This window comes from Hesperophylax consimilis, chromosome 13 (assembly GCF_061612785.1).
Source record: "Hesperophylax consimilis isolate HC1 chromosome 13, BYU_Hcon_1.0, whole genome shotgun sequence".
NCBI classification, from domain to species: domain Eukaryota; kingdom Metazoa; phylum Arthropoda; class Insecta; order Trichoptera; family Limnephilidae; genus Hesperophylax; species Hesperophylax consimilis.
In genome coordinates, this window is record NC_142848.1 from 27,443,609 (window position 1) to 27,464,723 (window position 21,115).

A 21,115-nucleotide genomic window follows, 5' to 3' on the forward strand; every position below is an offset into this window, starting at 1 on the left:
TTTGGTATTACATTTAGGAATTTCGATATTGTATTGATATCTTTTAGATAGGTGGGTTTCAAATTTTTTGATTATATTATTTTTATAAATTTGGATAATTGCATTTTTCTTGAATATATCCTCCACTCGGGGCACCCCGAAATCTGTAAATAGCGTTTCTGTTGGATACGTGAAGGGTTTCTTGAGGATTACTTTGAGGATTAGCTTCTGGACCACTTTGATCGGGGTTAGAATCAGGTATATTTGATACTTCTTTTAGAGGACTGGAGAATTTATGAAAATTATATAATAACATTGATTATGTTATGGATTGTTATTGATTATGTTATACAAAGACATAAATTACTAAACATTACCAGCTACGCTCAGACAATTCAAAATAAACCACTCAAGAAACACTGAAATTAAATAGTGGGTATTAGATATACCCATGGTCCTAAAATGCCCTGTACGGAGCAATTCAAGAACAATTTGAAGCCGCGGGGTGAGGGATAAGATGTATGGAAAATGCCAAAACATACTTAAGTTTTTTAATGACGTATCCCATTCCTTTCCTCATCAAATACCCAAAAAATCACAAGCCGTTATAACTGCAACACAAAAATAAAATAATAATAGTTCATTATGCACCACTTCGCATACAAATCAGTTCAAGATGGCTCCCAGGCAATTTCCCCTCACCCTAGATTTGGCTTCAATGCCATTCACACAAAATCGCACTAATGCTCTGTCCAGGGCTGTATAGGTCCATGGATATACCTCAACTTAACTTGAAGTATTTCACCATCCCCTTGATAGGTTATCCATAGGATAATGTTTATTTATGAATAAAAACAATTAAATACACGCAATATGTAAAAAAACTTACCCCATATACTTAAACTATTTGTAGGTTCGAGTACCGAATAATAAACTCGGATAATTATCCTACGGATAAGCTAACAAAAGGATGGTATAAAAAAAGATGCGTATTGTTATCTAAATAATTCGGTTATATTAAGATTTATTTAATTCATTCTATACCCCCCCCCCCCCCCCATCTGATATTTTTTCTTGCCACCTTGCCACCTTGCGCGCCTACAGCTAGCGGTTCGAACTTCCAAATGACTGTTATTTGCCCCTACAAAAATCGAAAATAATACTACTAACATTTTTGCATAACGCAGCATTGTGTTATTCTAAAATAGTGAGGCATGCACTTTATAAAAATCAGTGGGAAGATCACTTATTTATGTAGATAGGTGCTTATGAATTTTTTCACAAATATTTGCTAGGTACTATAATAAATGTTTTAATTTATTATTTTACATATCATTATATTGGACAAGAGTACTTTTTTAATGAGTACAATTATCTGACAAAAATAAATAATTGCCAAAGTTGGCTCTAAAATTGGCCATTTTATAAATAAATTAAGTAACACAAATCCTTACGAGATATTTGCCTTTTACCTTTGGATTATTTTTTTTTCAGTTTAGTTTAAGTATTTTGGCTTCAAATCTATAGAAGTTTTGTAAAGCGGCCGCTACACTACTCGCTTCGACGAAGTCCTCGACGAAGTTCGAAGTGCGTGCCCACACACTCGTGTACTTCGCGAGTAACTCAGTCCAACCAGTCAGTGATTGGTTTATTTATGCCGTGACGCTTCGAGTCCTTTGACTCGGGCGCATTTACCGACAACAATCGGAAGTCTTGCGAAGCGAAGCGAAGCGAAGCGAAGATGCCCGAAGCGAAGCGAAGTTCGTGCCCACACTATCGTATTTGGTCAACTTCGATCAACTTCGCGAGTAGTGTAGCTGGGCTATAAGAAAAAGGCCTCGCAGCAGGCTACTTTCGCTCGTTTTCGTCCGTCAAGTTGCTCTTTGGTAGGAGCCCTGACAAATTATTACTAGTGATACCATTACTAAAAGAAATACTGACGCCAGAAGTAAAAAATATTTATGTTATATATTATATTTCATTTTTTGTTTCATAAATGTTTTTTCAAAAAATATAAATTATATTTTTTAGATATTTCAATAATAAAAGGATTAAAATGGAAAAAAGTACCTATTTTTTTTTCTAAAAAAGATACATTCCTATATTATCCGTATATGAAATCGAAAGAAGATAATAAATTGATTTTAAAAGTGACGTCTATAATATGGTGGGTTTACATTGTGCAATTTCTATGTTTATAGTCTAGTATTTATATAGTGTATCAGTGCTATTATTGAGAGTTGGAAGCAATAAAATACTCATTTGGCCGCTCTAGGTTCATGAATTTTATTATCGGTTATTTTCATAAATTTCGATATTATTCACCTTTTCCTTGAATGTCAAAATAAGTACTTTTTCGTATGGCATCCCCATTCTCCAACAACTGTCAAAAGAATTGACAATTCAAGGACTTCCGCGATACCTGACGTATAGCCGCTTATCGGCTATCGTTTGATAAAATCGATCGAGTTACAAAGTTTTTATGAGTGGACGTGTGATAAGCAAAGCGGTCCATAACTTGTCAAAGTTCAAAATGTTGCCCGAAGTTGTTTTCGTGCTCGGTGGGCCCGGCGCGGGCAAGGGAACGCAGTGCCAGAACATCGTGCGCGAGTTCGGCCTCGTGCACCTGTCGGCCGGTGACCTGCTGCGCGAGGAGCGAGCACGGCCCGGCTCGCAGTACGGTGACATGATCGAGGAGATGATCCGCAACGGCAAGATAGTGCCCGTCGAGGTGACATGTTCGCTGATCGCGCGCGCTATGGAGTTGTCCGGCCAGAGCAAGTTCCTGATCGACGGCTTTCCGCGCAACGAGGACAACCTTCAGGGCTGGCAGCGCGCCATGGGGGACAAGGCGCGGCTGCTGTTTGTGCTGTTCCTGGACTGTCCGGAGGATGCGTGCACAGCGCGCTGCCTCGGGCGCGGCGCAGCGGGCAGCGGTCGTTCTGATGATAACCTCGAGTCCCTGAAGAAGCGCTTCCACACCTACCTCAACGACAGTCTGCCCATCATCAAATACTACGAGCAGGAGGGCCTGGTGGCCCGCATCGACGCATCCGCCGCGCCCGACCAGGTCTTCCAGAAGGTCAAGGAGGCTTTCAGCAAGTTCGCCGGAGAATCCGCGTAAGCTCGAGGCTTGTTGTGTAGGGCTCATTCCAGTCTCTTCTCCGTTCTACACTCTGCGTAATGTAATGTTCTACACTAGGTACTAAGTTGAATATGTTTTGATAAACTAATGTCCTGTGCGCATTGGAAGTTTTTTCTTCCCTCCCAATACGAACAGGCTTTAAATATATAATATTTTTTTATTATGCTTACAACCAAAAAATGTGTATTAGCTTTTAATTTAATTGCGTAAAAACAGTGAATGTCGCTAATATTTACTATTTATAATTTACATATTTATATTATTTTAACAGTTTTTGCTGTAACTATGCACCTTGTACTGTAGAGATAGAATATGTACGTTACTGAACTAAGTTCCATGATGTTATTGATTGAAAAATGTCAAAAAATTAGTCCAAATTTTACCATTAGTAACTTAAGAGTTGAGTAGCTAGGGAACTTAATGGTTCTAGTTACTCAGGGATATTTCCAATGGATGGCTTCATCTAATTAACTTTATAGTGTTAGCTTAATTGGATTAAACCACAGTTACTTATAACAACTCGCAAAAAAGGGATTATTGCAAGTCTGACAGTTCAGCACAAATCAAATGCGCCGGGACAGAGTTCCTACACTTGGGCAAGAAAGAGAAGCAACCTAACCTTAAATGACAGTTGGTAAATTAGTACCTGTGTTGTGTATATAATGAATTCAATGGCTATAAAAAATAACCTTCACTTAGAAAATTATTTATTGGGTAAATATTTCCCTAACCGCCGCACTTTGGATGGGCACAGATTATGCAAAAACACTTTGTTTCAACTTAATTACTAGAAGAAACAACGGTTTACTTCGGGATAGATGGTAAAAGATGCATTATAATTTCATTTTTATTCAAAGTTCAAAATTTGTTTGATCCCTTTGCCGCCATTTTGGACTTTTTTTGTAAGGAGTGGCACATACGAAAGTTACATTTCAATCTACATTAATCAATCAACCCAAACTAAACACCTGATAAGCTATTTTGTACATATAAATAGTTGTTTCTTGTAATAATTAAGTATCAACAGAGTGTAATTTCCATAATCTGTGGCCTTAGGGAAATAATTACCGTTTATTTTTATTTATAATCATGGCCAGTAAATCCTTGAAGTAAATAAATTTCTCTGTATTTAATCTGTAATCATGTGTGTATACATAATTTATTTGTATTACTATGTTGTTATTGTATTTAGTAGTGTATTGTATTTAAATCAATGATTTATTGCAAACATTACAACGAAGTGTGATTAGATTAGTGCATATTATGTACATATTATCTGCAATTGTTTATGAAGCACTAAACGTAAGGGCTTTACGTTAAAAAAATATGTGCACAGGGTGTAACAGACTAACCAGCGTATCCTGAGCTTATTTGGAGTAAAAAATGTGCATTGCATTTTGGTCTCCGGTGACATTTCTTTTCAATCAAAACAAAATGATGTGGTTTTAGTTACAATTATGTAATGTTAAATTGCTAAGCACCGTTCTTAATACAACAAGGTTCATGTGTAATAGGTAGTAAAAAATTATCATCTTTGGGTGTGACACTTTTCAGTACAGAAGCACTAGAAGTGTTTATTACAATGCGTAACTTGAGTTCCCAGTCAATTGCGTCCTATCGCCTCCCTGACTAAAAGACGTATATATGTATATGTTGTGTCATCACATCTCCTCTAAAACAACGTCAATAGACGTTGTGTCCGTGAATGTGTCAAGTGAAGTTCACTAGGCCATGTTTCATAAACTTGAACAGTTAAACCTTAAGTTTTCAAAACAATTTCGGATAATACGCAAAATGTATACATATATTGATTTTTTGTAAAGCCCTGTCTTCACATGCAAGTAAAATATTCGGCACCGCGCCGTGGAAGTTGTCACACCTGCACCAAGGGCTTTTTTATGACAAACTTGCTGCGAGTAATCAGTTTGACATCAGACAACCAATTTTCAAATGGCAAAATGACCGTCAGAAATAATTGAAAAATATTGTAGAGTTAACATTAACCTTTCTTTTTTTGTAGTTTCGAGCAGACAAAATATAACTGAAACAAGATTCATAATCATATTTAGTTTTACCAATCGTTTTACTGATTAGATTCTTATATAATGTTGGTATGGTAAAGCCGGCCTTGAGCCTGGTTTAAGACCGTTTTAACTATTCAAACGCTGTGGTAACAAGTCAGGTTTTTACTGTTCTGACCTTCGCTCCGCATTATATTTACACCGCATTTATAAGCAAGGCGGTTAATGTTTTAAAACAATAAACACTGATGATAGGTAAAATTTTAACAAAAAAAGTCTATGAAACTGAAGGTAGCTACACTCTGTCTATTAATAAACTCCAATACAAACTTCTTAGTGAAATTACTGATATACAGTAAAAAAGGAAACTTTGTACGTATAACCTGAACATTTTCAGCGGTAGGTGCTTTGTTCAGGCTTCTACGTAAACAGGTGCCAGGCACTTGTTTGATATCATGCATTTGGATTTCGTTTTGTATTTAGTGCTGTGTTTCCACCGTATGAGAACTTATTACGGTGTACATGATCGCAACTTACTTAGCTATTGCTACAACTCCCATATGCAAAAATAATTACTAATTTATGTATGTAATAATGTAACCAATATGGCCGCATCATTTATTGATTTATATTACTTGAGAAGCCAACTGAATACAACTATTAATAGTAACTGTTAATCATTATTTTGCTTCTTCTGTCCGATCCCTTCTGTTCTGAGAATAAAGAAAAAATTATTATGATTGCGTTGAACAACCTCCAGTTGGTTTCTTGTTTTGATTAGTCACAATTAATTTGGCCTTAGAAAAATGCTAATAAAATTATAAATTGTAAGTTCATTTGATGTTTTATTTATATGTTTTTATCCTTCCTTCATGATACAGTGAAGCCGAACCGAGGGATGACCCGTTTAAATCATTTCTCTTTTATTTGTCATGAAAACAAGACAAGAGTATTAACTGCCTCGAGCCAGTGGGATTACGGCATCCCCAATTCAGGCAATTTGAGGAGGATTGCCTGTTTAGACCTGGTCACTAAACACGGCTGAAGCCATTTCGAGCATGTTTCGACTCTGAACAGTACCGATTTCCTGTAGGGGTTTGGTAGATTGGACCACCACACAACTCTATCTTGGCGAACACTGTTTGCTTCATTCATATACATATGGTAGCAGAAGTCAGGGACGCTCGAGGAAGACATGGCACGACCAAGTGAATGAGATACTTGAGTCGGGCCTTGTCAAGAATTAGAATAATAGAAAAGTATACAATAGTAAGAATTAGAATAATAGAAAGTTACATTTTTTAGGATCTTACATAGAACAAAAATGCCGTATGGGCCATATTTAAATCTGGCCAATCACATATTAAATTTTCAATGCAAAACTGCGTTTCACCATCATTATGAAAATCATGTGGGAGGGCGATATACAATGTCAGGAAAGTTTAAGTGAGATAGAGCAACTGCTTAATGATCTAGAACCAAAAGGTACGAATTTAGTCGTGTAATTTGTATCCATTCAAATTTGTCTGGAAGACATTTCTATTGTTCTTCTTTATTCTATGTATCTTCCACACTCATTAAATGGTTTTACATGTTTTTTTACTGGATAGTGTCGTGTTTTCCTAGGGTGTTCCTGACTTGTACCATTCACTTGCGTATTATATATTCTTCATCTACTGCTGTTTCACTGATAATATGTCTGAAAAGGTCATGGTGACTTGTAATAACATTTTTTAAGTGATAATTATGATAAGAAAGGAGATAACTACCGGATAAACTTCTACGAAATTTTCAAAATTAATGTTGACTAATTGATAGGAACCAGATAAAGAGACGCGCTTCCAAACATAATGCTGCATAATTATTTATAACTTTAACTCAATTTTTTTTGTTTTTGGATTTGTCCGAATAATGAGCTGGACGATCGATATATTCAAAAATGAACACAAAATATACCACGAAACTTAACCAAGCTTACATTTAACTTGTCCTTGCAAATCACCGATTAAAATACCAAAAAAACTTACCTAACAGCTTAACCTTGCTCCTCCCCATCTCCTTTTCCTCCCCATTCCTTTCAGCCTCACAATATACCCCTATCAGGGATGCTATAGTCCCAATGTCTCCCAACAGTAGGAAATGTTGTGCTTTGTATACGATAAAAATTTGCAAAAATGAGGAGGAACATTTTCAAATTTTAAAAGTAAGTAGGTACCTACCTAGTTTGCTATAAAAATATTAATTTGTATAATGATAAATGTCATCTCTTCTGCTAAGAGGTCAGATAGTTTTGATCGAAAACAATTGGTTTTATTTTTATTCATCATTTTTTTTAGTAAACTCTCTGTATTGCCTGGAGAAGAATATTGACCAAAGCGCCCCTGAGGTGATATCTCACAAAAGCGGCGCTATATAAATTAGACAAGAATAAATAAATAAAATCTCTAATTTCATTGATGCACAACCGCGTAAGTATTCAGTCACTCTGGTAAAATTCTGAAGAACGAGAAACATACAGGGCTTTTATAAATACACTTTTGTTTTCGGTCATGAATTAATGCAAATCTTGGAAGCGGAAATTAACCTACTTCCTGACATCCGATCGACCTGAAACTCGGCAGATCTTTTCGTCGATGACAATACATTCTATCAACTTTTGGTGGCAATCACACACACGTGAACATATACGCATTTATCTGAAATCGGATGACATCACCAATATAAGAAATAAATTTCGGTCCTACCCGATTCTACCCGATCCTCCTGTTTCTGGGTAGGAGGGTTCAATCCTAAGTCAAACCAAAAAAAATTAAGTTTGAAAGACTTTTAGACCCGGCATTTCGAATTTCTACCGAACCGTAATAAATTTCCCCTGAACACTTTTTTCACATTTTTTAAGATAATCTCCGTACATTTTTTATGTTAAAAAAGTAAATTCATCAAATTCCCTTGATAGAAAAAATCGTGAATTAATTGCTTAATCGCTCCGAAAAAAAACAGGTTTGTTCTGTTATTTAACACATTACAGTTTGAAAAAAATCAGTGTTTCTTTAAATGCTAAATGCTAATATTAGCGCGCTCTCTCTAACATTCGTATTTACATAAGTCCCTTTCAAACAATCGTCATTCGCCTGTCGCCAGTCGGACGGCCATCGAACGGCTTGCCTAACAGACATGCGCTTTTGCTCTCGGCACCAAAAATTTCGTGATTTATTGTAAATAATATTTTATTGCAAATATTTGAATAATTTATTTTACGTGTTTATGGCATTTATCGGAAAATCTTATTTTTCAAAAATTGAAATAAACAACAAAGAGTTTCGGATTTATGAAATCTCCAAGTCACACATGTTGCAATCTGGACGGTAACTGCTAGAATTTTGCGATACTACTGTGAGCGTGCAAGCCCGTTTTACATGGTCCCGTATATTTATATTATTATATTATACAATACAATATTTTTTTATATAATGTCACTAAACGTTTTTACTCCAAATAAATAGCAAAAGTTTTACTTGCAAACTTTCGGTGTTCAATTGCCAGTACCATGATCTGGCATAAGTTTCACCACATAATACAGGGTTTTCCAATAAGAGGTGTTATTTTGATATTCAATCGTTAAAGATCAATGGTTTCGTTGCTTGTGTGGCACGCAGCGCCGTCTTGTTGAAAGTAAACGCTGTCCAGATCAATACCATCCAATTCCGGCCATAAAAAATCATTAATCATCTCTCGATAGCGAAATCCATTCACCGTAACTGTTGCTCCAGCCTCATTTTCGAAAAAGTAAGGTCTAATGACTCCGCCGCGGCCGGACTATAAACCGCACCAAACAGTCACACGTTGAGGATAGAGAGGCGATAGAGAATAACCCTTGGGTTTTCCGAGCCCCAGATGCGACAATTTTGCTTGTTGACGAAGCCACCGAGGTGGAAATGGGCCTCATCACTCAAGATGATTTGCATTTGCTTCACTCAAGTGAATTTTAATAATTTCAATGCGTTGTTGAAGCGTGTGTCATTCCATTTTTATTAATGGCGCAGTTTCTACTTGTCAAATGTCAAAAAATGACAGCTTTAAAAATAACATCTACCGAAATAGCGGCCTATTCAAAATAACACCTCTTATTGAAAAACCCTGTATTATGGGACATTCTACCGTTCTGCATCCTGAAAGAGTACCACAAAACGGTCTCTCCAAAATGCTAGTTCCAATCTTTCGATAAGTATATTTTACGTCATGGTTGATATTTTTTCCAACGAAAACAATGTTTTATGTGAAGTTCCAATGAATATTACCTACCGTTGTACCAATGCCAATCCTCCTGGAGTATTTAAATCGTAGGAATTAACTTTTACAAAAATATCCACTTGAAAACCAAATTTCGGAAAACATGTAAAAGAGGCTTTCGCGTTGTCTTTTTTAACAACAACTCACCGGGTAGCTGATAATTCTCAAACTGAGGGAAGATTATTGATTTAATGAATTACGCAGTTCTTTTTTATATTAATAATATATTTAATTAAAATGTAAGTCTTACGTACATTTTTATAAAATGTACATATATCTTTATAAAATTGATTATTTACTTAAATTTAAAAAAAAACAGTTAAAGCCAAAAAAATAATCAAAAAACAAACCTAAGTATTAGAAATTATCGTTATGTAAAAAGTTTTCTATTATTTTTAGCTACATATTTTATTTATTTCAAAATGCGTCTATTTGAAAATATATCTAAAGCATCTGTAATTGGAAATGCGAGTAAATACGTTTTGTATTGTCCATTGAATAATGATGATGTTTTTTTACGTAACTCAAAAAATATTGTTTCATTGGAAAAAAAATAATGGAATTTCGAAAAAAGATAATTATATTTTTTACTTCTACCATCATGTAGATCAGTGCTCCGCAACCAGTGTGCCGTGGCACACTGGTGTGCCGTGAGCCGGACACAGCTGTGACGCGGTCAAATTCAATGTATTTGACATTTTACAGTATTTCATTATGTATTTAATACACAATGACAAATTATTTTTTATAACATTGTCTATTTTTCAAAATGTAGTATAGAAATTTTGTAATATTCTGTGCTGAAATGGGAGCCGAATATGAATCTTTATTGTTTTATACTGAAATTCGTTGGCTATCCCGAGGCAAAGTTTTGGCTAGATTGTTTGAGCTTCGTCACGAGGTGCGTGAGTTTCTTTTAATTCAAAATATGCACGAACTACGTATATCAGCACCTCGATGATGATGACTGATTGATTAAACTTGCATGCATGGCTGATATATTCGAGCATTTGAATGAACTTAATAAAAAAATGCAAAATACAAATTACAAGGGTTGAAAAAAAAAACGAACTTTGGCAGAAATAGTTGCAAAAAGGATGTGTGGAAATGTACCAAAAGATCAACCAAAGTACTATTGAAAACAAACAGTTAATTGTGGATCTGGCCCAACAACATTTAAGTATGCTTCAGCACAAATTTGATCTGTATTTTTATTCCATCAATACGGAACAATATGATTGGATTCGAAATCCTTTTGCAACCAATGCAATAAATTTTACGGAAGCACTAATGACATGACTTTAAAACTTCACCTCTCCGAAGTTCTATAGTTATAGTTATATGTATGCATACTTGTCAAATAAAAAAAACAAAAAAATTGTGTATCAATTTAATACCTATATATTTTAGCTTTTGGTGTGACGCGGAATTCTAGGAAGAATTTTAGTGTGTCTTAGGTGAGAAAGGGTTGCGGAGCACTGATGTAGATTACATCTTATCAGTGCACTTTGCTCTCAGACATGAATAGATAATCTTATAAGAAAAACCTTCATGGGAGAAAATTTTATTTCAATTCGATAAATGTTTTTTAATATCATTTTATAAAAGCATATATATTAATTTTATAAAAGTATTTACACATATATACACTTTCATAAAATTGATATTTATAAAAAACTATGTTACACTTTAAGACAGGGCCCGGGGGCAAAGTGTTCGAACTTCGGGAGGTGATTCTACATGATGGTAGAAGTAAAAAAATTACTTTTTCGAAATTTAAAATCCGTGCATCGATGTCGTGAACAGAATAATATTAGAATAGTTATTACTGTTATTAGCCTATGTCAAATAACCGTCAGTTGACCCATCTGACTGTCGACCCTTCCTACATATAGCAGTTAAATGCAAGTGCGACTTTAGTTAATTACAAATTAAAGTAATTTCATGCTTCTCAATTTCCCCCTCAAAACAATCAACGCATTGTAACTATCGTCACATGTTCCAAGGCTTCCAAGAAAAATATCACTAAATTGTCAATCTTCTTATCACTTGCTTGCGCATTAAAGGAGAGGCATATTTATCGTACCCACTGCGCATATCGTACCCCTTGTAAAATCTCATTTGTCATAAGTCATAAATAACTAGCTTGGCGGATTGTTTTGGTTTTCGGCTGTAAAATTTTAACTGTCACAAACCAGTGATATACAACCCGCGGCTCAATTCTTGTGGCCCGCTTTTCAATTTTATACTGCCCACTTATAGAGAAAAATCAAAATGTTTGGGGTAATTCTTGAAAACCCTGGCTGAGAATATTTTTAATAAAGTTTTGATTAATTTACGCTGCATATCCTAAATGGAACTAAATTTGAAGAACCGGTTTGCATAACATGAAATTTAAACAAAAATCAATTGAAATCTTCAATCTTAAATGTCGCTGTCGAAAAAAACAAAAAATCCATTTGAAGGTAGCGGGCTTTTGAAAAATAGGCAAAGCGGCCCCTCTGTTGAAAAAGTTATGCCTCAACAAAACTACTTATCAACTCTTAAGTAGTCTCACGTGTCGATTACTGCAATGGCATTTACGAAAGCCTTCCAAAATATCAAATTGACAAACTTCAATCAGTGTTTAATGCAGCAGCACGGCTCATAACCGGGGTTTATAAATATTCGCTCATTTCAGAACACCCTCGTAACCTTCACTGGTTCAAGTGCCCCGAATGAATTCAGTACAAATTGTGCTGGATGTTGTTTAAATCCATCAATGAAATGGCCCCATCCTACATCTCGGAACTATGCATTTCGGAAAACACTGGTCTGAGGCAGTCAACTCTTAGATCAGCAACATCATCAGCTGTAGGCAGAGATGTGCTTTATTTCAAATAAATCCATTTCAAATGGAAATGCAAAATGCAAAATGCGTATTATCCATTTTGCATTTTAAATGCTTTTCTAAAAACCATTTTGCATTTTAAATGCTTTTCTCAATGCATTTTCCATTTTAAATGCTTTTTTGCAACATTCTTCCTACTATCTCCACTCATCTTTTTTTCATAAGCCCCAAATATCAGTCGGCCCTCAACCTCGCTATGAGAGATAATTTACATTTGTCAAGTTGCTCCCTGGTAGGAGCCCTGGCAATTGAGTGATAACATTACAAAAAATACTGATTCAAATACTGAACATGGGCCAAGACGCTGTAATATTAAATATTAGATAGCAGTTTCTATGTTTTTACGTTGGCAACATTAGACCAGCGCAAATTTTTTGTTATTTCATAATATGTAGTTGTGGTGTTTTTGGATGTACCATCATGTAATATGTTTGTTCTACATTGATGTCCATTATTAAATGACAAAATTGTTTAAATTCTATAATTATTTTAATTGTTTGACCTGAGTAACCATTTTGCATTTTCAATGCATTTTGAAAATAGGTATTTTGCATTTGAAATGCTTTTCTAAAAACCATTTTGCATTTTGCATTTTCAAATGGAAAAGTTTTGACCCATTTCCATTTTGCATTTCAAATGGTTTTGGGTACCCATTTTGCACATCTCTGGCTGTAGGCAGACTGATAGAACCTAAGCGCAAGCCAAATACCTTTTATATACCATCTGGGCCAAATGCTTGGAATAAACTTCCTCCGGAACTAAGATCCATAATAGTACGAGAGCCCACGACCAAAATTTTTGTCTCATAGCAATACGGCCAAAACCGCATCAAATCGATAAATACGATTATCCCACAGACATAGGAATTAATAGACGAGAATATAAAGGCGAGGGGTAAAATCAACTGTTGAAGAACGAAGGGAGTGAAGATGACTGTGATTCGTCAATAAATCAATCTGACAGTAAATAGGCATCTCGCATTATAATATCACCATTTACTTCTTAAAAGTAAAATCTGCTTTGAATGAATAGACATTTTTACATGGGAGCGCAAATTACTCGCCACGTTATGAACAAATTTGCGAAGTCCAAATTCGGCAAAGTAAGGCAGCTTCTATATTCAGAGTCGTAGTTAGTTTCAGAGTATTTAGTTAAGACACTTTTATAAATGTTCATAATTTACTTCCCAGCAACCAACCAGCTTTGTGTTTCGCGTCCAGACGTTTCTCGATGTGATAGTAACAACTGATTCATATTATACGATGTGAATATGCTTAAAATAAAATAAAATAATGCTTATATATGGAATGTAATACGACAATTGGGTTTATTCTCTTTTTTCGCATCTATTTTTACCAGTTTTCATAGTACAAGTAAACATTTTGCCGTGTTATTTCGTAAAATGAACCGATGATGCCTCGACCATAGTTCGCACAAGAATGATGACGTCACGTTTTCAAATATCACTTGAGGCCGTACGCGAGCCCAGCCGGCTCAACGGAACCGGTATGGGGAGTGGGGATAATACGCTTTTAATCACTTAGGGCAGGTCTACCTAATATTCATATGTCTATGGATTATCCTGAACTCGAAAATACCAATATCAGACATTTTCCGCGTAGCGTTTGATCTGACCGAATTTTCAAAATTGTCAAAGAATTTTACCGAACTGCATCATAGCAATATGTCTGATTTGCAGACTGTAGTTGAATGATAGTTCTGAGATACCGGAAACATATTTTTCAGACGTTAGTGGTGTAGCGCAAACCCGTAAAATCACTTAAAAAAATTAAAAATGAGACAAAAAAATGTCTCATAGCAATACGTCTGAAAATCTTTTTTATTAGTAAATTTTGGTTATTTGATGCGAACAAAACAATTTTCAGACGGAAATGTGAACGCATTAAATTTTGAGACCGTTTTGAAAATGTTAACAAATTTTACCGATCAGTATCATAGCAATATGTCTGAAAATTGTTGGACATGATAAAATAAGTTGTCCACATGTGCAAAAAATTTATATCAGACAAATTAAGTGTAGCACCTTCTCTATCAGACAACTTTTCGATACTCAGATATCATTTAAAAATCGTATTGAGGCATCTTGAATTTTCTGTTACAAACCAATGAATACGTTGCGACCCTGAATTTATTAGATGATAATTAACAAAGAATTTACCCGAAACCGTAACATTGAAGTTGAAGGACTGAAATAAATCGCACAAAAGGAAACTGGGATGAAGTTGAAAAAAAAAACGGTTTATTCAAAGTTACAAAATATTCTCGTATTCAATCGCTGTCGGATTCGGAATCGTCGTAACAAGCGCTGAGGCTGTTGAAATTAAATACTGATTGATTTGATAGTTTTGGTTTTATTTAAAGCACACTTGAGTAACTTTTACAAAAGAAATAAGTAATGACATCTGTCATCTGTCAAAGTACATATAATAGACAAGGGAGATTCTTGAATATCTATGAAGGCTGTAAATTTAAAAAAAACATTTAACAGAGGCGTCGGCCAGGCGACTCCGAAACGTTATTTTCGTTTTTGGGAGTATATGCTACACTTAAAGTGTCTGAAAACAGGTTTTTGGTAATCATGGCAGCAATACGAAAAGTTGAAAAAAAAAATTATCCGTATTGCTATGATACAGGTCGGCTAAATTTGTTGACATTTTCAAAAATGCGCTCAGACTATATGCTACGCGCAAAATGTCTGAAAACAAACTTTTTCGTAATACAATTATAAAATCTATGTACATTTTCACTATCAGACGTATTGCTATAATACCGACTGTCTTTTTTTTTTGACACAGCAGAAATGGCCTCCCACGCAGTTGCTACACTTTCGACCGTTACTACACACCTAGTCGGGTTCAGAATCATACAATCTAACGATTTTATAGGGTTTTTGCCGTATTGCTATGAGACATGGTTTTGGTCGTGGGCTCTCGTACTATAAGAAACATGGTTCGACCTAAATTGTCTCTCACTAAATACCGAGAAAACATATTGCATCCCATTCTCTTTGTAAGAAAAAAAAATTGAAAACAACATTTCCATTAAAATACATGTAAATTGTTTACCAATAACATGCAAAAATATAAAGTATCTGGGTATCATAGTAGATAGAGACACTTAAAATGGAACGAACAAGTCCAAAATACGGCAACCAAAGTAAGAAAACTTATTTACTTATTCATTAGATTGAGAAACATGCTATCATATAATATGATTAAAACTATTTATTTCTCTCTTGCCCAATCTATTCTACAATATGGTATAATTGGGTGGGGGGGACTTTCAAAACTAACCTCTTACCTGTAGAAAAGGCACAGAGGTTGATTCTAAAAGTCATCCTACGTAAACCATCTATATTTCCAACAACACAGTTATTTAACTCTTTTAGGGTTCTCAGTCTAAATAATATATTTAAAAAGAACTCATTGTTACAAACTCATAAAGATCATTTCAATCCTACAATAACATTTCCAAAAATAAGTAACCGATCAAGATCACGTGGCAACTTAGAAATCCCTAAATTTAAAATGAGCGCTTCTCAACACCATTATACTTATCAAGGTATAATTTTTTTTAATGCACTCTCATATAAAATCAAATCTGAAAAAAATTATAAAGCCTTTAAATTACAAATAAAACAACTTCTTGATCCACCAAATAATAATTATATTTTATAGTTTTAATTTGATTTTTTACATATCTTTTGATTGCAGGTACATATTAGTAGTAATTGATCAAATTCAAATTTTAATGGTACATACTTAGTATATAATTAACTATTTAATTTCATAAAATTAATTTATTGATTTTTTTTTTCTTCTTTTACCATATCCTCTTGAAATATTATATCAGCATTCGAGCCACCAACAGATTATTTTCGCAATTTATTATGTACCTTCGCTTGCAATATTATCAGCTCCTTTTACTCCAAATGAATAAAATAACTACATGTACTTATACCACCTTTCGATTAAAAAGCATGCAAATTAATAATTAATTTATTTATTATTATTATTACATTTTCATAAATTTACCACTTGCAGGGATGTAGGTACTCGTAACTAGGTAGGTACCTTCATAAAAATATGTATTGGTTTAAAAAAAAAATGACGATGAGTTGTATATCAAAAGAAGACGTAAAAAGGGAACAAATTTGCCAAGTTCAAATTTCACATGACTTTCGCAGATTTTATGACAATTTTACATAGTGCCCGATAGTAATGTTTCACATAGTCGACAATCTTACACAGGTATTGCCATAAACATAATATATGAGTCCGTCCCTAACGGAATGGGAAATTCCCACCAGCCGCCGTTGTGCGCAGGGCCTTTTTTAAAAATTTATTATTACCTACTTATTAACCTGTCCGGTAGTATGACCGTACAGGTACGGCGAGACAAAAATAGTTTGTAATTAGTATGACCGTACCACGGTAGCGCCTAAAATTAATTAATTATTGAATTTCTTCCAGAGAACCGAAAGTTACTGCCATCTAGGGACAATTTGTCATAACTTGCAAAAGTTTTTAACGATTGAGGTATGTTACCAACGGAGTTATTCACAATTTAAATATTCCGTGACGTTACTGTCTGGCAGTTGGTGGTAAACAACATTTTTATTGCGAGCGACGTCTTGTGTGAAGTGAAATTTGTGGTTTTTGTTTGTTTTTACACTGAATAACTTAATCATCTTGCATTAAAAATTACCTCACGTGTTTGGATGTGAATATGTATTACATATATTGTACCGATAGTGTTTGTTTTCAGTTTGAATACAGTTTTTCACAGTTTGAACAAAATTCAATAGTGTTAATCTTAGTGCTGTGAACGATATAAAATATTATTCGTTATACTGTTATTATCATTGACATTTTATTATTTTAGGTTATTCATATTTTGGACAGTGTTTTACTGTGATTTGACTTTGTGTTTCGTATTGATAACTTCTTCAATTTATATATTTTACGTTTATTTTTATAAACAATGGCTAACCATTTGAATGTACAAGACATTGCTGATATTTTAATCGAAAGTGATGAGGAAGATGTTTATGTTTAGACGGCCGGCATAGTCCAGTGGTAACGCATTGGACTGCCATTCCGAAGGTCGCGGGTTCGAACCCGGCGTGCGCAAATAAATTTTATTTGATTAATTTGTGTTATTTCACAATCAATTAATTAAAAATAATATAAAGTATATTTGCGGCACGTTCCAGAGTGGAAGATACTACCAGTATCGCCCTGGTGTAAGACCACCATTCAGAATTGAAAAGTTGCTCCAAATGGCTTTAGCCGTGTTTAGTGACTAGATCTGAATAGCCAGTTACTTCCCCACCTTCCTCTTTCCCTTCCCCACTTACCTTCAGCCTCACAACATCCCCCAATTGGGGATGCCATAGTCTCACTGGCTCCAGACGGGAGCAGTTGGGACTCTTGTGAGGTATTCACTATAAAAAAAAAACACGGGCCACCCACGTTAACCCTCAGAGAGATGAGGCGCGCAGGGAACATCTGTCGCAGTTTCACCATTGAAACTTAAGCAGTATGAGCTGTAGCACCGTCCTGTTAAAACCAGATGTCTCCCAGATCTGTTTCTTCCAATTGAGGGTCAAAAAAAATTTCCGACATGGAAACATGGCATTGAGCGTTAACAGTCAGGGTTCGTCCATTGTCCTCGAAAAAATAAGGCCCAATCACCCCAAACTTGGAAATCGCACACCAAACGGTCACTTTTCGGGATTGAAGGGGTCATGGGTTATTTTCAGCCCAGTACGGAAATTTTTTAACCGAAGTGCAACTGTAAGTCTCGCTGGGTGGCGAAGAAAGAACGGCCATTTTCAAGAAACGTGAGGACGGCGAACCCGCGGTATTGTCCGGACCAAACTCGCGATGAGACCAATCCCAAAAAACTCCCTTTAGCGGTACTATTTTCTTTCCAGAAACTCACTACCGGACAGGTAAATTATAATAATTCCCAATTATTCGTGTTTTACATACCCAACGACCCATTCATGTATTCATAAATTGTGTTGACAAAATTATGTACACGATATATCATCGAATCGACCTCGTTATAACAGCCAACAATTATATGAAGATGAACCTGAACTAAAATATCGTTATATAATTGCTCTTTATAGCCGTGATCGTTATAACCTAGTTCGACTGTAGATGTATTTTTTAAAATGAGGATTCAACCTTCCTCCCCAAGGACTGGAGTCAACCGCGCTAACAACTGAGCCAAATTCAGATTGGGTAACGTCATCCAATTTCGGAGAAATGGGTATATGTCCACGTGCGCATGCGTGATTGCCACCAATGATGGTCATCGACAACGAGTCCATCTATTGAGTTTCATTTCGATCGGATGTCGGGAAGTGGTTAAATTTCCACCTCCAAGGTTCACTTCATTCAAACATTCATTCGAGAAAACAAATAGATTCAAAAAGGTTACACATCACTGTTCAAAATATGTATAGATAACGAATAGTGTAGTTTTATCATCAATTATTTTTTTGAATGGGTCTCATTACACTGTTTGTGCTGCTTTAGTGCGCTTGTTTAGTGGAATCATTATATAAATTCACTAATCCACGGAGACTAAATTATTGCACATGTCATCCCGGCCATCTTGTAGTTCAAAGTGGGTTTAAAATTTAATCTGTGTGTTTCAATCAGTGATTTTTAAAATGTCGAGGCTTTGCATAATCCTGCTCATGGCCCTTGCAGTCAACAGTTCGAGTCCAATTTCATCATCTTCGGAGGAATTCGTACCTGTGCAAGCTAAGCATGAACACAGGTGTATCATGAATATTACAGGAAATGGAAAATATCACATGATTCCCTGCGTATTTAAGCCAATCTATGTTCGCAATTTGTTCACTAATGGAACCTCAATTTGTACGCATTATATCCCGGACAACAACTGTTCGCTTCAAGATGAAATTGTTATCGTAAACAATTTTAGTGCTATTTCCAATGAATGTAAGCTTCTCAGCAGAATGGCTGCCAGGAGTTTAAGGGGGATAATTGCAAACCTCGGGATAGAGCGGATTACTCTGAAAGAATTATTAATAAGAGAAGAGGACCCGCTTTTGGAAGATAATTGTCAAGCACAAATCGATGATCCGCTGAATTGGGATGGACTTCAGCCGTGGTCGTGATCGTTGCGGAATTTGCATACATATTATTATAGCAATAACAAAAGCAAAAGAAAGGAAGCCATCGAGGAACCTGAGTCTAATTTACAGGTAGGTGGGTACAGAAAACCATTTTATGTACCCTAATAATGCCATAATATTTTCTCCTTAAATCGTACACTTCCAACTTTTGGTGTTTCTATTATTAATTCATTTAATTCACTAAAAAATCTTATAAAAATGTGATCAAATTGGATATTACAACATTGATATTATGCTTGCAAAGCTACGATTAAGGTTTTTTCATTTATAGATAAGGTCTACGATTAAATCTTAAAAGAAAACGGTTGTTGTTTCAGCCTGTAAGGTTTTACTAATTTTATTTTATGTATTAAACTTAAAAGAGTTACACTTCATGTGCTCTAATATAAACATACATTTTTTTAAATGTACGTTTATATTATTAATGTGACGAAATATCACTTCTCTTATCTAAATAATAATCAATTTTCTAAATGTATACTGCTGCTTATAAACACGATAAAACGCGCGAGCAGAGCCACGAATTACGGGAAAGGAACGAAGCAACCCCAAGCAGCGTTTCACGCCATTTACGGTTGTTTCTTTCCTTTCCTCAAGTTGTGATTCACCTCGGTAGTTCGGCTCGCGTGTGTTTATACGCACCTAATCTGTACCTATCTCAGCAAAACACATAGGAACCAAAAAATATCATATCATATCCTACTCTAAATCTACCTAAGTACTTAAACGTACAATACAAATTAAATACATTAAAATATATTCTAATTAATCAATAAATATACTAATTAAACATACTAATTAATATTAAAAAATTATACCAATTGCAAGGGCAATTCACCGCTCAATTTCCAGTATTTGGTAATACATAATTACTCTAGACGATATGCCTATTGTATACTTACAATGGATTGCTAAAATATTGATGATTTATTTATTAATCACACTTGGGAATTATGTTGTTGTATCCATCGACCAAGTAAAATCAATTGTCAATTTAAATTATTTTCCAGGAATCATGAAACTGTGTTTATTTGTGTGGTGTTTTCAATAAAATATTTATCTGTGACACTTTCATTTATCTCTTCTGGGAAGTTAATAATTTTTATGTCATCATTATTATGAACAGCATTTTGTGAAATTCCACCGCATGTGCGGTTTATCACATTACCACACATTTATCTATATACTAATATTTTCTATTAGGTGTACTTAAAATTACTTCAAAAATGGTGCCTACTTCATAATAATAACCTACATTAAAATCGGTATCAAAAAAAGTCTTATTTTCCGAGTCAGTCCATATCGAAAGACGACCTGCATGGATCTGTACGAAAAAACGTATCGTGTAAAGCGTACAAAAGAACCGCGGGTTATAGGTAGAGATGGCAAAATTTAGCATTAATTTTCTGATTTTTTAGCATTAACAATTGGAAATTTGGCGTTTTATAGCATTTGGAGGCATAATTTAGCGTTATGTAGCAAAATAGAAAAAATGTATTTCCTGAATGTTTTTAGCGCATATTTTAAGTATTTTTGGTAAAATATATGTTTAACCTTCATTTGCAAGTATTTCCATGTGAAAGATTATA

General features: G+C 34.9%; 1 protein-coding gene across 1 annotated transcript; it reads left to right on the forward strand.

Annotated features, from left to right (window-relative positions):
- Positions 1-2,352: 2,352 nt before the first annotated feature.
- Positions 2,353-5,981, forward strand: Cmpk (cytidine/uridine monophosphate kinase Dak1). Its single transcript, XM_089638624.1, has one exon. The coding sequence runs from the start codon at positions 2,462-2,464 to the stop codon at positions 3,101-3,103; it is 642 nt and encodes a 213-aa protein (XP_089494750.1). The 5' UTR covers positions 2,353-2,461; the 3' UTR covers positions 3,104-5,981.
- Positions 5,982-21,115: the final 15,134 nt, after the last annotated feature.